The 14,676-nt window shown below is 36.1% G+C and overlaps 1 protein-coding gene across 5 annotated transcripts in view; it reads left to right on the top strand.

Annotated features, from left to right (window-relative positions):
- REV1 (REV1 DNA directed polymerase) overlaps positions 1–14,676 on the top strand; it is a 57,017-nt gene that overhangs the window by 19,475 nt on the left and 22,866 nt on the right. For 2 of the 5 annotated variants that reach the window (XM_082278061.1, XM_082278059.1), the window contains 5 exons: positions 3,347–3,496; positions 5,535–6,247; positions 8,038–8,145; positions 9,629–9,745; positions 14,452–14,581. In XM_082278061.1, coding sequence (XP_082134187.1) covers positions 3,347–3,496; positions 5,535–6,247; positions 8,038–8,145; positions 9,629–9,745; positions 14,452–14,581 — 1,218 coding nt within the window. Of the gene's footprint in view, positions 1–3,346; positions 3,497–5,534; positions 6,248–8,037; positions 8,146–9,628; positions 9,746–12,695; positions 12,981–14,451; positions 14,582–14,676 lie in introns of those variants that run through there. The other 3 variants (XM_082278060.1, XM_082278062.1, XM_082278063.1) reach the window with 3 other exon arrangements.

Raw genomic sequence — 14,676 nt, 5'->3', positions numbered from 1 at the left:
AAGATCCTTCGGAGCTACTTGCATAAGGATCGTAAGGCATATGTAGAACTTCATTGCTGCATTAAAAGGTTTGCATATTCTGAACTATGGTCTAAAGTCAGACTCTTATAAACCTGTTGTTAAACGCAAGTAGCTCTAGAGTTTTGGTTTAATTAGCATCCCAAAGAGATCCTGTGTAACAGTAGTTGCAAAATCCAGTTTCCAGTGTAGTAGTGTGGTTGCTGTAGTGACAAAATCATTCTTTCTGCATGCCCCTTATTGTGTGTTTTTGCTGCCTGTCCATTTTTGCAATAAATGAAGAGGATTACAGGCAGGCCTCCTTCCTAAATCAATATTCCTTTATTTGAAAAATACACCACATCATTATGTAGCTTGGAAAGGTTGTTGTGCAGTGAAAGCCAAATTTAGGTGATCTGAGAGCTTGACTTCCAAATTTAAATGTTCTTTTAACATTATTTGACATTTATAATAAAACCACTTTTCAGAGACTGAGGATAACTGCCATGAGGTACCAGTAGAATTTGTAGATTCCTTATTTTGATTTTCAAATTAGGTGAATATTTTTCCTAAAGAACTGTGTTAATCTAACACAAATGTGAGTAAAAAAGTTTAAAATAATTTAAAAAAAAATCTTGGTCTGGTATGACACCTAGTTTTCTCATGAGGATTCTGAATGCAAAAGAGAGGATTAGGTATCATTTGCTATGACTGCAGTAGTGCTTTCGGCACAGTCCCCTGCTGCATTATTGAAGACGAGTTGGGGAGATATGAATTGGATAGTGGGCTGCTGGCTGAGGGAAGTACTGGCCCAACTACCTTGGTCACCACAGTGGTCAGCAGTTCAGAGTCAAACTAGCAAATGGCCACAAGGGGCATTTCTGAAGGGTTCGTACTGGGTCAGATGTTTAATGTCTTCACTAGTTACATGGACATTGGTGATGCAATGGACAGTAGCTTCAGTGAGTTTGTGGATGACTTAAAAGGGAACAGTTGATATACTGGAAAGCAGGGTTTCCCTTTAGAGAGCATCAACAAACTGTAGGAATGGGATGGCAGAAACTTAATGAAATTCAGCAAAGCAAAATGCAGAGTCCTGAGCATAAGACAGAATTAATTCCATGCAACCAAGCAGGCTAGGGACTCACTGGCTAGGAGACATGCTTGTAATCCACCAGGACCCTCAGGTCTTACCCTAAAAGGTAACCGTGAAGCAGCAGTTGTGGCCTTGTGGAGATAAAGGCTAGCAGCATACTGGGTTGCATTAGCAAGACCACAGTCCAGATCAAGGCAAGTTATTCTTCCAATTGGTTCAACAGTTCTGAAGTTAAATCTGGAGTTGTGTGTCAGATTTTGGGCTTTTCAGTGAAAGAAATACTGATAAGTGCAGTGAATTCGGAGGAGTACCACCAATATGAGCATGTGATATATAACTAGAGACTGAGGAATCTGGTTCTGTTCTGCTTGGAGAGAAGACTAGGAGAGGGGGTCTAATCGTTGTCTTTCATTACCTGTATGGAGGTTACGGGGGTGTGGAGCCAGATTTTTCTTCAAGATGTACAGCAAGACGACAAGAGGCAATAGTCACAAGTTGCAGTGAAGAAAAGTTTGACTATAAGAAAAAGATTTTTCGCAATAAAAGAGAGTAAGCAGTGAAACAGCTGCCTAGAGATGGTTGTGGAAATTCTGTCTTTGGAGATACTCAAAATTTGAGTGGACTTAATCCTCAGCAACCTGATCTGACTTTAAAGATAATGCTTTGGTCAGTGCTTAGACTAGAGACCTCCAGAGGTCCTTTCCAACCTAATTTTTTTTGGTGATTATGAATTCTGTGACACAGGAAAGGTGGCATGGGGAAAGATGTTGAATGATGCGTCTGAACTAGGATTCCTACTACTGCATCTTAATACAGTTTGGAAAAAAGCAACTGTTTGTTGATCTAGTAATGCAGCAAGTCCAGTAGCTAAAACCTTGAAGTTGTGAACAGGTTCTTAAATAAATGTGGGTTTGTTTAATGATCTTGAAATTGCAGCAATTACCCTGAAATATTACCAAGGTGGTTCTGTACCTAGGTTCACACAGTTTTATATGAAACAGTCTAATCAGGCATTGTAAAAACTTAGTTGCTGTGTCACCACTTGCTGTACAAGAAAGCTTTGGAACTCTCCCAGGTGTGTTTTTAACTGTTTGGCAATGTCTAATGCAAATTATGTTCCTTTATGAATTATATATATTCATGTATCAAACACTATTTAATTGATATGTTTTTGGGGCTGTTTTACTATCCTATTTCCTTAGAAACCTTACCAGGTATATGAATATGCTTAACTAGTTTTAATTTATCTAATTGGGAAATGTGATCTCCTGCTATATTCTTGCTAATTGCAGCCAGAAAGCTCCTAAGGGCTTTTGTTCTACTGTCCAGCTCCCTGGACAGTAGTACAGATTGAAGCAAGAGAAAGCATCTGGGTGTTGAAGGAAAAACACTGAACTAAATTAGCTTTAAAATTTGACTCCAGTTCTATCCTCAAAACTAAATACTAATACTAACCTGCTTTGATATGGGAGAGCTTCCTCTGCTGGAAGAAGTCCCAGCATCTCTGACCCAGTGTTGAATATGAAGAATTGTATACAAAGAAGAGGTGAGGTATAGGCTTGAAAGGCTGTTACCTCTACTGCCAGCTACAGGTGTTGGGGTGGAGAGATGAAATCATCCTGTGGTATATTTTTGACATGATTTCACTTCCGAGTGTGTGGCTTCCCTAAGGAATTTAGCAGTTTCTCAAGTATAATTGCAGTTTCAGTGGAAGAAGAGAAGAGGTAGATGCATTGGAGCACAGTAGGACATAACTGGAATGATTGCTGTAGATACGTATGGAAGGTCTGTTTGGAAATTATTCTTCTGTTTAGCTTGCCTCAGTGATTTTTTTACAAGGGGTAACTAGCCTTGCAGAAGGGAAAAAGTAGTTAATTTTTAATAGTGAACCACATCTTAGCTGACCTCTTTCAAATTCTACTCTAATTTGTTCCATGTTGAAGAGCTCAGTTAGCATTTTTCAGGTAGAATAACCTGAAAAGTCACCAAGGGTTTTTTGACTGTTCTATTTAAATTAAATATTTGGGGTTTGTGTGTATCAGTTGGAAAGAGAAATGGATATAAACAACTGACCAACACATCTTTGCAAATATCTGTTGTTGTACGAGTCACCACATCACAAATTACTTTTCAGTTCAATCCAGTTAGAGAAAGGGGTTGTGGAAGGAACTACAAGTACATAATAGGGTTTGGAGTTTTTTTAGCATAGAAGGTTGGGATTTTTTTTTAATTTTTCCTTTTTTTTTTTTTCAGCATTAAAGCTGGACGTCTCCTTTCACACATTCCGTATCAGCTTTACACCAAGCAGTCAAGTGTTCAGAAAGGTCTCAACTTTAACAGCATATGCAAACCTGAAGATGCTGTGCCAGGTCCAAGCAATATCGCTAAAGATCTCAACAGGGTGTAAGTGTTTCTGGTTTTGTAATGCAGATGCTCATCATTCACCCATAATGGGTTTGCATTTGTAAATATGTAGCATTTTTGAAGTTAATTTCAGCAAGCTCTGAGGCGCTGAAATTTAAACGTAAAGTATAGCTGTATAAATACTTGAGGACAGAACTCAGTTACCTTGACTCCAAGCTTTGTCTCTCTCTAGTCTTTGGACCACAGTTTGCTTGATAATATTACCTAGGAGTCCTAGGATGTAATATATCTGTGTGGAAGCAACAGGCATGCATTAAAGGATTCTGACTGGTGATACTGAAAAGTAGGTCTTTATTTCAAAAATACAAAGCTGGTGACTACTTTTGCTAGAGGTGCCTAGGAATGAATATAAATGCATACTAGTTGTTAATCTCTTTCTTTAGCCTCTTAAAAAAAAAGTCACAGCATACATTATGTATGCTAACACCAAGGTTTAAGTCACACTTGAGAGAGAAGATGGATTAAAAAATGAAATTACAATATAAAGTATCCTAAGAGACCTAAGACCTTGAGAAGAGACTTGAAGAGAAAGCACCAGTGAAACTTTTTAACTGGCAGAGGAATTGGAATTTGGAAAGAAACATTCCACTTGAACTCTTCTATAGATTTTTTTTTTAAATAAGAAAATTCCTGCATCTTTTTCAGAAGTACATGTTTGTTCTTTATAGGCAAGAATAATATTACAGAATTTTTTTAGGTTGGAAAAGATATCTGAATATCATCTGGTTCAACACTACTGCTCAAACAGGGCCAAGGATACTGTGCAAGATACTGTACTTTCTGATCTGTACTGGTGATCTGAGTTCTTCCACAGTCTGCTGATTTTTGTAAAATCCAGACATGCATACTGCTGAGGAGGCATCACTACATGAGTGGGATTTGTCTACATTTAGGAAAAATAAAACCAGTCCCACAAAATTAATATCTTAAGCAGTATTTCATACTCATATTTTAAACAATGAGTGGTACAATCACCATCACCTCTTACTATTGCATTGTTAAAGATTTTTAAATAAGAAGAATATTCAGACTTCCCAAAATCTCAGTGTAGTCTGGAAAACATGACTTCAAAAGCCTGCCTATCCACTAAGTATGTACCACTGAATATACCATTTTCAACCAACAACTCTTCAAAAATACTTTGTTTACTGTAATTTATGTTTGTGATAATCTTAACCAAATTGTTGTCATGCATAATTGGCTTTCTGGTTTCAGTGGCATACTGAATAGCTAATTATTTCCCACCTTTTTTTGTGTACTTAAATTGCTAGCTTTGGGAGTTGGGAGTGAGAGTTTGGTTTGTTTCAGTAGATCAAGAATATGTAGAACTCTTGAAGACTTTGGTTTTAATTTCCAAAGTTAATTTTTTGAATGAAAGCTTTGTGCTAGCCCACTTGTGGCAATATATTTTGGTGTATATGCTTAAAAGCTGAAAAGTAGTTTGTTTGTGGTTTTTATCAAAGCTAAGCATACATTTGATTTTTAGAGCTTGAACAGATTTTTTCGTTGAGAAAAAATAAATCTAACACATTAATCTAAAATAATTTTCAAAAAAAGTAGTTCTCTGTGTATACATTCTCTTTCCTTTTTGTTTGTTTGTAACTAGTTAAGGAAAACCACATCTCTTGATAAAAGGACATCTCCTTCTGATGGTTTGCATATTCCTGCAACATTCATGCCGTCTATGACAGTACAGTTCTATTAACAAATAAATAATTATTCTAATTCAGTTGGAGACTGCCTACCAGGTTAAAGATCTTGGAAATAGCTTTTCTAATGTGAGCATGGTCACTCCCATGTAAACTCCTAGTTAATAATACATAGAATCTGTAAAATCTTTGGTATGGCTTTGTATTTGGTGCCATTGAGAGGATGTGGCTCAGAATTTGAGGTAATTGTCTTGGGAATGTAACTGAAGTATATATTGAGAACAATTAGGAAGAAAAAGCTTGAAATTACCTGTAAATGTGCCTTTATTTAGTAAAGATATGGTATTTAATTGTTGTATCTGTTTCAGAAATCATATTAAAAAGTGTGAAATGGAAAATGAAATCACACCCAATGGAATAAGCAGCTGGAATGAAGAAGAGGAAGAAGAAAGTGACAATATTGGATTTACAGAGCTGGAGGAGATTTTTCCCATATGGAAACAAAATGGGATTCAGTCTCATAAAGACAGCACTGCCCTTTTTAATGGACACGCTCACACTTCTACCAGTGCCTTAAAGACACAGGATTGCTTGGTGCCCTCCGGCAACGTTGTTGCAGGCAGGTTCTCTCCAGGCCCTGTGCAGGAGGAGGGGAAGACTGACAAAGGCATGGTTGACTTTAGAGACTGCACAGTGCAGCAGTTGCAGCAAAGCAACAAAAATACAGACTTTTCGTGGAGTCCACACAGGACTACAAGTAACTCATCCTCATCTTCATTTTTGCACAGTAATGCTAAAGTAAATGGTGCTCACCACTCAACTGTTCAGGGGCCTTCAAGCACAAAAAGCACTTCTGTACCTGCTCCTAGCAAGGCAGCTTCCTTACCTGTGTCCAAACCTTCAGATTGTAGTTTTATTTCTGACTTTTATTCACGTTCAAGACTGCATCATATATCAACATGGAAGTGTGAATTGACAGAGTTTGTCAACAGCCTGCAGAGAAAAAACAGCGGTGTCTTTCCAGGAAGGGAAAAATTAAAAAAATGGAAAGCAGGCAGGTCTGCACTTAAAACTGACACAGGTAGATACTTGTTTAAGAAGGTTTATGTTAAGAAGATGCCTTATATCTTTGTACATTAAATGTCCAAATGAGGCTACATAGTTTAGTATTGAATATTCATATTATAGTCAGACTATCTGGAAAAACTTGATGACTTTGATGCAGTGAACACTAATGGATGCAACTGCTTTTGGCTTTGTTTGGGTTTTTTTTACTTAAAATGTTACTTAATGTGATACTCTGGTCTATATTCAATTCCTCGTTGTAGAAATAGTATTCCTGACTTTACCAAGATACATGGATTGATAAGGGAGAAAAGTACTATGTATATCTAAATACACAAGTCTGTAGTTGCTGTGTGAAAATCCACAGGGGAAAAAAGGAGAAGAAAAAATCATACTGTTCAGCATGAGCATTTAAAAGATGAGTAACATTTGGATGTGAGTTAAAATCTAAATCTTTTTTGTTAGTAAGAGTTTTACATAGCTCTGAGTCTGTTAAAGTGGGTAGTAGTGTCATACGAGACTTTTGAACCTGGCTTGAAGAGAAAATACTTATGTCATTGCATCAAGGGCCAAAGTGAAAAAAATGTATAATTCATGAGAGTCAAAGTGTCACAGATAAAATATTTTGCATCTTTAGAATCTCTGGTTTACAGTCTCATTAAATTAAAAGGTTAGCTCTGTACCATTAAAGAGATTCTGACTCCTGTGCTGTAAAATTATTCACTTGTAATCATAAAATATGCTTGATGAGAAATTGCCACATCAAAAAAATTGTTAGGTAATAAATTAACTGATTCTGTGTTTGTGTTAGGACACACCAGTTATCAAATGTGTTAGCTTATGAACTACTTAATGTGTATTTTTTAAAATCAAAATGTGGTATAAGCTAATATATTTTTATTTTCTCTTTGATTTGGCCTAGCGTATTCCAATAGTTAATGCCTGTGATTCAGTTGGCAAGTAGCAGCTTCTTAACTTGATCGCTTGGTTTGTAAATATGCCCATTATAAGACAGTCCTTATTTTTCAAAGAATGAGTTCAAATTGTAAATTATAAAACCAAGAGTATATTTTTCTGATTACTCAGTAATTAACTTAGATGTTAAGTGGAACAGTTCACTTGATGTATTGAAGTATTTTTTCACTGTTACACTTTATGCATTGTTCAAATTAATTTCTTTTTTTGATTGCCACCTTTGGTAGGTCAGCAACATAGACATGCAGACTTGAACTTCTAGAAAGTATTTGTAGTGTTTGAGGCATGTGTGTTTTTCAGTGAGGAGTTGTCTTGCTCATCTTTGCTGAATGTTTGCATGCATGTAAGTACAGCAATGACAAAATCCAGTTGCATGGGATTTTTAAAACTAATTATGGTGTGTTTCATGAAGCATAATGGTAGTTCTTAGTGGAGCTAAACTTAACGTTTTTATCTTTTGAAACAGTCTTCTGATCGATGAACGAAAAGGAATAAAATTCTGTTCCTGATTCAGTGTTAATGTAGTGAAATTAAGATCCAGTGCCAACAACATGCATTAATCTCCTTGGATTCGGAGAACTTGTTAGGTAGAAGGTGTTAATCATGAGAAAATAAAAAATAGAAACTCTGAAGTTAATTCATTGTTCAGGCTGTTTGTCTGCTGCTTATGTTTGCATTTCTCAGAGTAAATACCTTCTTGATGAGAGGAACCAAAATATTTATGGTTTAGAGGTGGTAAAAACTTGATAATAGACCTTGATGACTACTGTGAGTAGTACCAAAGTGTATAAATTAGGGTTCAAGTTTTCTATTGATGTATCTTCATACTAGGTAATGTGTCTGTTGCGAGCTCAGCCAAGCCACAGAGCTGTATAATGCACGTGGATATGGATTGCTTCTTTGTGTCTGTGGCTATCCGAAATAGACCAGATCTCAAAGGTCAGTATTTAAGTCTGTATGTTACAGTTTACTCAGTTAAGCCTTTTAAAAACCAGACTTACACAATTATAAAATTAATTTGGCATATCAGTCTTTTTTTCTTGCATCTTCAGTAGTTAGACCGTGCAACTTTCATATTCCTGTTTAGTTTCTCAGAATCCAAAAGCAAGTGGAAGAGAGAACTGGAATTCTTCTTGCTTATCCCCTTTCTGTATTTAAAGTAAGAAGAGAGAAGCAAAATCTGTAGTAACTATTCTCTGTGTCATTGTACATAATCTTACTGAGATTTTACTCTACCATGGTAGAAATCAAAAATTGAATTTTGGTTGTACTAAAAGTGGGGTTTGGGCACTGTCTGTTAAAAAAAAAAGAAAAGAAAATGGGATATTCTAATAATCCTTCTGTTTAAGAAGCTTTGTTTAACTAGAAAAGTGGAAAGGTCAAGGCTGAGAATTAATTGTCTCTGCCTGATGCATATTTTTCAAGAGAAATTTGCTTCTTCTTTCCTTCCTCTCTAAGCTCTTACACACGAAATATTGTAAGACCTGGAGGATTCAGGAACAATTCAGCTGGCATTTAGAAGTCTGAGTTGAGTGATCATCCTTAAGACATAGGAGAGTTAGCGGAGCACCTTAGCAAACTTTGGTGGGTTTGTTTTTTACAAGTGTACCATTCAGAAATGGAGATCCTAGTTCTGTGCAAACACTGAACTTTAGGGGTGCACAGGTTTGAAGACTTGGTGTAGTGGTAACCATCTCACACTCCCAGCTCTCACAGACTTTGGGAAAGAATAAGCTGTATATGTGGTTCCATTGCTCTCTTCTGTCCATAGGCAGGAGCAGCTGTATCAAAGATATTCCTGCTATGTTTGGTTCTTTAAAGCTTGATTTCCTGCCAAGTTTCAAATTCCGTTTTTGGAACATAAAGAATGTAGGACTTTCCTGCAAATACTTTTTCTGTTCCACAGAAGTCTGCCAGGACTTCCGGTGCATAAATTAGCTTTCTTTGGAAACACCATGGAGGTGTTGATATTACAGAAAAGTCAAAAGTTTACTAAAAATTTTGGTTTGTACAGTTAAACTAAGTGTTTTGGCATGTGTATTTTTTTCTGATTTACTTAAGCTAATAAACACGTTGAAGTATTTAAAATCAGTCCAGTGTTTGCTGTATCTTAAACTAATGAGTCATTAGGTCATTGGTGAAATTTCAAAGCTTCCATTTATATTTGTTATTAAAGACAAACTAGTATTGGCTGTATTTTCACTCTTGAAAAACTTTTCTTCTTTACATCTGTCTGCAATTAAGACAGATCCGTTGTCACAATTCCAAGTCACTTTATTTAGTGCCTTGAGAGCATCTAAGCTTGAAAGAAACTATAAAAAGTAAATTAAAAGTCCTTATCATCTTATCCTAATTGTGCTGTTATTAAAATGTAAGCTATTATAGGGATTGACCTGTAAGTATATGCATTTTTTCTCCCCAGGAAAGCCAGTAGCTGTTACTAGTAACAGAGGTACAGGAAAGGCACTGCTGCGCCCTGGTGCAAACCCGCAGCTTGAACAGCAATATTACCAGAAAAAGCTCTTGAATGGCAAAGCAGGTACAGATAAGTCTGTCTGTATGTATGTTTTTAACTGTTGTTATAGAAGACTTTTTCTTTAAAATTATTGCTAAAGTGTACCATGGATGAATTTATTTCTTTCATGCGAAGGATTTCAGAAAAGTACCTTTGGACAACATGGTGTTCTGTGGCCTCAGTAATAGCAGGCCGCTGTGGCTTCTTGTTAGTTAGCTTTTCTCAGTATGGGTAAATTAGTTTAGAGTAATTTTAGATTTTACTCACTTTCTTGAGGTTAAGTGTAAGATAGAATGTGAAGTAGTTACTTAAAATGAGAGATAAATACAGGTTGTCCAGGATCACTTTTTTCTCAGAAAGTCGAGTATAGAGAAGAACATACAAAACAAATTCTGAAAGTCTACTACAGGGTTTTTTTACTATAAAAGTAATATCAACAGAACATGGCCAGTGAGAAACTTGTTTGTTTGAAGTTGGCTTTTGAGTTGCATATGTAGATGAGTACTGTGGACAATGAGTTAATTTGGATGGTCCTTAGAGCATTTTAGGTTTCTGGAAAGTCTGTGCAATTTTCATGAGTTCTCTTTGTTCAATACTTTGTTTTCTCAAAGCCAGGGTGTCTGTTGTACTTTGAGAATTCCATACTTGCGTGCAGTAATTTAGAAATTTGTTGCTTTCTGTGTCCTCAAGTAGTAGTGTACTAATATGAACCAAAGTTTTATTAATAAGTTTTATTATACCGCCTGAACTGTATTTAGTATGAGAAAATATATTGCTAAACATTGGCAACTTAAGTGGCCAGCAACAGTTTGTTTAATTATCTAGAAGTATAGTTTTTACAAAAGGTTGGTAAAAAGTGCATATACAGGGGTTAGCTGCTGTTAAATTTCAGTTTAGATTTGGAAACTGAGCTTCTCCTTTGCCCTTTCATATATGCAGTTTTTACCGAACTTGTGGTAGTAAGTACTGTTGTTATAAAGTTTACTCCTCAGTGTTTTGTTTTGGTGATACAAGAGGGGGCAAATGGCAGGTTGTTCTTCCATGGTTGTTTATGAAACGTTAGTGCTTTGGAAACTGGCAGGTTGTTGGGGGTTTTTTAAGACATTCAGAAGCAAGTGATGACATTGTTTGTTTTTTTTGCTGTAGTTTAAGGACACTTCAAAACTGAGGTAGAATATATGTTTGTGGAACCCACTGGCCTTTAAGCTTTTAAGGACTTTCCAGTATGCTCCAGACGAAGATAGCTGTGGTATTTATGGAGGTGGATTTTCTGTAGTAGAGCTTGTGTATGAAGTATTACCGGCAGTTCAGTTTATACAGTGACATCCTAACTTCTACTAGGGCCTTGAACTGGGCAAGGGTGTGGCTTTATACAATCAAGTGGTTTGGAGAGTTAGATGGTTGAATTACAGAAGTTTAGCTGATAACCTAGCATGTTCTTTTGCTTCACAAATTCAATAATATCTCTTCTACTGTATTTATTGCTTAAGTGTACAGCAGATTTCAACCTCATTGTATAACAAGCTCAGTTTCTTACTGTGGCAGCTTTTTCTGGATATCACAGATTCATTTCTTTAACTTCAGCATCCAGTCTCAACTGGCTTGCATGCAGGCAGGCAGCTAGCTCGCTCTTTCTTGATACTTAGGCTGATTGTGCAGCCTATTGTTTTGGTGAAAGGATTTTTTCCAAACACTCTTTTTATAGTGTCTGTTTCATTAGCTGCAGTTCATAATATTTTTGAGTCTCTGTTTATTTTTATCTCCATGTACAATCATTTTACTGATTAAAAAAAACCCAAACCTGTTGTTTCTGCTTGCATTTTCTTATAAGTACACGGTTTGTCTTCCTTTTGGGGTAAAGAAATTACAGTTAGTTATGGTCTTAGATGTAGAGGTAGAATTATGGATTAGACTTCTCAGACATTACAGTATCTTAGAAAGTGACACACTTCACAGCATGTGTTTAATTGTGCCGTGCCAGAGGGAAATACAGTCCAGTAGGAACAAGCATTACATGCAAAAATGCGTTTTCTTAAATATCAAAAATACAGAATGGTAGATTAGGCTGTTACAACAGACACAGTGGGGACACGTTACATAAATGAAATAGAAAGGTAGTTGGGAGGAACTTAGAACGTGAACATATTTTTACATCCATGCTTTAACATGGAACCCACTTCAGTTTTTGGTGCTTCATACTCTCCAGGCTGTTCTCTGATTTTGCTTTCTCCAGGTCTTGCTTATTTGAAAAAAGGTTCCAAATTACAAACCAACCAAAAACACGGAAACAGAGCACCTCACCCCTCAAAAAAATACCCCAACAAAAACACAACCAAAAAACAAAACAAAACAAAAAAAAAAAAAAAAACCCACCCCAAAAACAAACAAAAAAACCCCAAAACCCCAAACCCTTATGAATCACTTTGACCAAATACTGAATTCTGCTGCTTCAGCTACTTCTTTTTTTTTTTAATTACTTCGTTAGTGATACTGGTTCCTGACTTTGATCTGCATTGCTAGACAAATATCTAGTGTCAGTAGAATCTTCAGTCTTTTATGAAGTACTTTCTTTTTCTTGTATTAATTCATCTAAAAATGCATAACTTTTAAATTTAAAAACTTGATATCATTCTCACCCTAAATCACCAAATTTTGGAGATAGGCTTTCTAGATAGTAGAAATTACTTCTCTACATACATGCCATCTTTAACATTCATGTTCCAAAGATAAAAGATTAACGTATGTTAATCAGGATTCATAGTTTGGGGTCTCTTCCATGGCCAGGATGCCCAAGATGTGAATGTTTTCTAGACTTCCTTTCCCTCAACCCTAGAATCTCCCTTTTCATTCTAAAGAGCAGCAGATTTTAACCATCATATTAGTCACAGATTTATTCTCAGCGATTTCTTTTTCACAGACTTGGGTCCTGGCCTCTGATTTCTCCATCCGTTGCTCCACATTCACCATGTGCCTGTCTAGTTTCCCAGCTTTTGATGAGAGGTTCTCTACCTTGCCTTCCATTGAGGACAATGTGTTCTGCATTGCCCTGAATTTCACATGAAGTGACTCCATCAGCTCATGGGGGGATCTGCTCTGCTGCGATGTGGAAAAAGTCGACGAATCCAGTGAAGATAGACAAGATGACAGCATCATCTCAGGCCAGGGCACAGGAAGGCATGGACTAAAGAAGTTGTTCTTGTCATTCTTATCTTTATTTGGGGCATAATTTTGCTCTAATTTTCAATTGCAGACATCTTAGGTAACTTACTGAGCTCATCATAAAGTAAAATATTTAAGAAATTAAAAGTGCACAAATTTAGCAGAAATTTTGAAAAAAAGCAGTTTTCCGCATGAGTCAGGCTCTACCCCTGGTATCCACTCACTCATTATACCACTTTCTCTGGTTTGATAGCTACTCATATGTGCACATAGCACCACATTTCCTTTCAGTCAGATTGTCAGTGTGTAAGTTGTTAGTACTGTGGAATATAGTTAGGCATTGTGGCACTCTGCAGAAAACTCCCCATTTATAATATTACAAAGGTGTATGGTATTAAATAGACTACAGTAATGAAAAAGAACTGTGTTGTGGATTTAATTTTAAATTAATAGAAGCATTTTATCTATATGATACCTTGTTGTTTTGATTCTGATGGGAGTTTGAGCGGGCATGGTAGTTTTTGCCTCTAGTGATTTTTTTCAAGCTGAACCATATTCAGAGTGTGGCAAGTATTTCAAGGTTTACATACTGTGAAAACCCAAACAGAAAGAACTAGAAAATCTATTGCTTGTTTCTGTTATTCAGTGTCATGGAATTCTGTCTAGTACCTAGTAACGAGTGGGCCTGGAGGATCCTTTAAAATTTATGTAAGAATATGTAGTAAAGTTTTATAGAATTAGGGAAGGTCTGTCTCATTTGAAGTCTGAGGTTGCAGTATTTATAATTGTATCGTTTTGATCCAAGATAAGTTTGGGGTAATATTTGAAAGAAATTGACATATCCTCGTAAGAGTATTATTAGTAAGTGAAAGCAGAAGTTTTTTCAGTTAATATCCCCGTAAGAATGTTAAAGGAAATAAAAGTTTCTAGCTGGTGTTTTTTATTTAAACTAATATGCTTTCTGGTTTTCACTTCTTAAAAATCACTTTGTGGTATCTAGACTGTTAGAAAAATAGTTTTAAGTGTGGTATGAAGTGGATTTATATTCTGTATGAATTTTCGATGTTCTGGTATTGGGTGTGCTTTTTGTAAAAAGGACCATAGCTAAGTGTCTTCTTGTTTAGTCAAGCAGTTGGTAAATAATTCTGAGTATCTTGTATTTGTTGGCAGGATATGGTTGTAAGAGTTAGCCACAAGTGTTTCATTGTTTTTATGGTCAGTAAAGCTAAGATCATTCGTATGTTACAGTATGGTGTATGTAGTCACCAATAAGCTGCTGTCTAGTAATTTCAGGGGAAATAGAAACACCATTTTTCTATTAATATTGCTCTTGGCAGTATGTACAGACCTGAGAGACATTACTGGGGAAGGGGTCTGGTTTTTTTTCTGAACCATGATTTGAATCAATATGGTATTCAATATAGTATTTGAATCAATATATAAGAACCTCTTCGTGAACAGATAACAGTATAGAAATTGTGTAAAATAAAATCTGAAATTTTTATTTTATTTGCATTCATTCTGTTGAACTCTAAGGAAAAATAACATAAAGACAAATTTTATTTTTCAAGCAGAAATTAGAGTACCTGATCAGTTGGACTCAGTCTGGGAGCAGCCAGATTCCACACATGTGAATGGAGCTGACTTTGATCTCACTGTTCTGTCCATGGCTGAAATAGCTTCTTGTAGTTATGAAGCCAGGTAGGTAAAAGTTACCCAGTAGTTTGTTTGAAAATCTCATACAGATAAGCATAAGATATCCAAAAATAGTGGTTATTAGTGGTTAAATATATCTA

The sequence above is a fragment of the Coloeus monedula genome (assembly GCF_965178545.1).
Source record: "Coloeus monedula genome assembly, chromosome: 3".
In the NCBI taxonomy this organism is placed as follows: Eukaryota; Metazoa; Chordata; class Aves; order Passeriformes; family Corvidae; genus Coloeus; species Coloeus monedula.
This window is presented reverse-complemented; position numbering and strand designations above follow the sequence as displayed.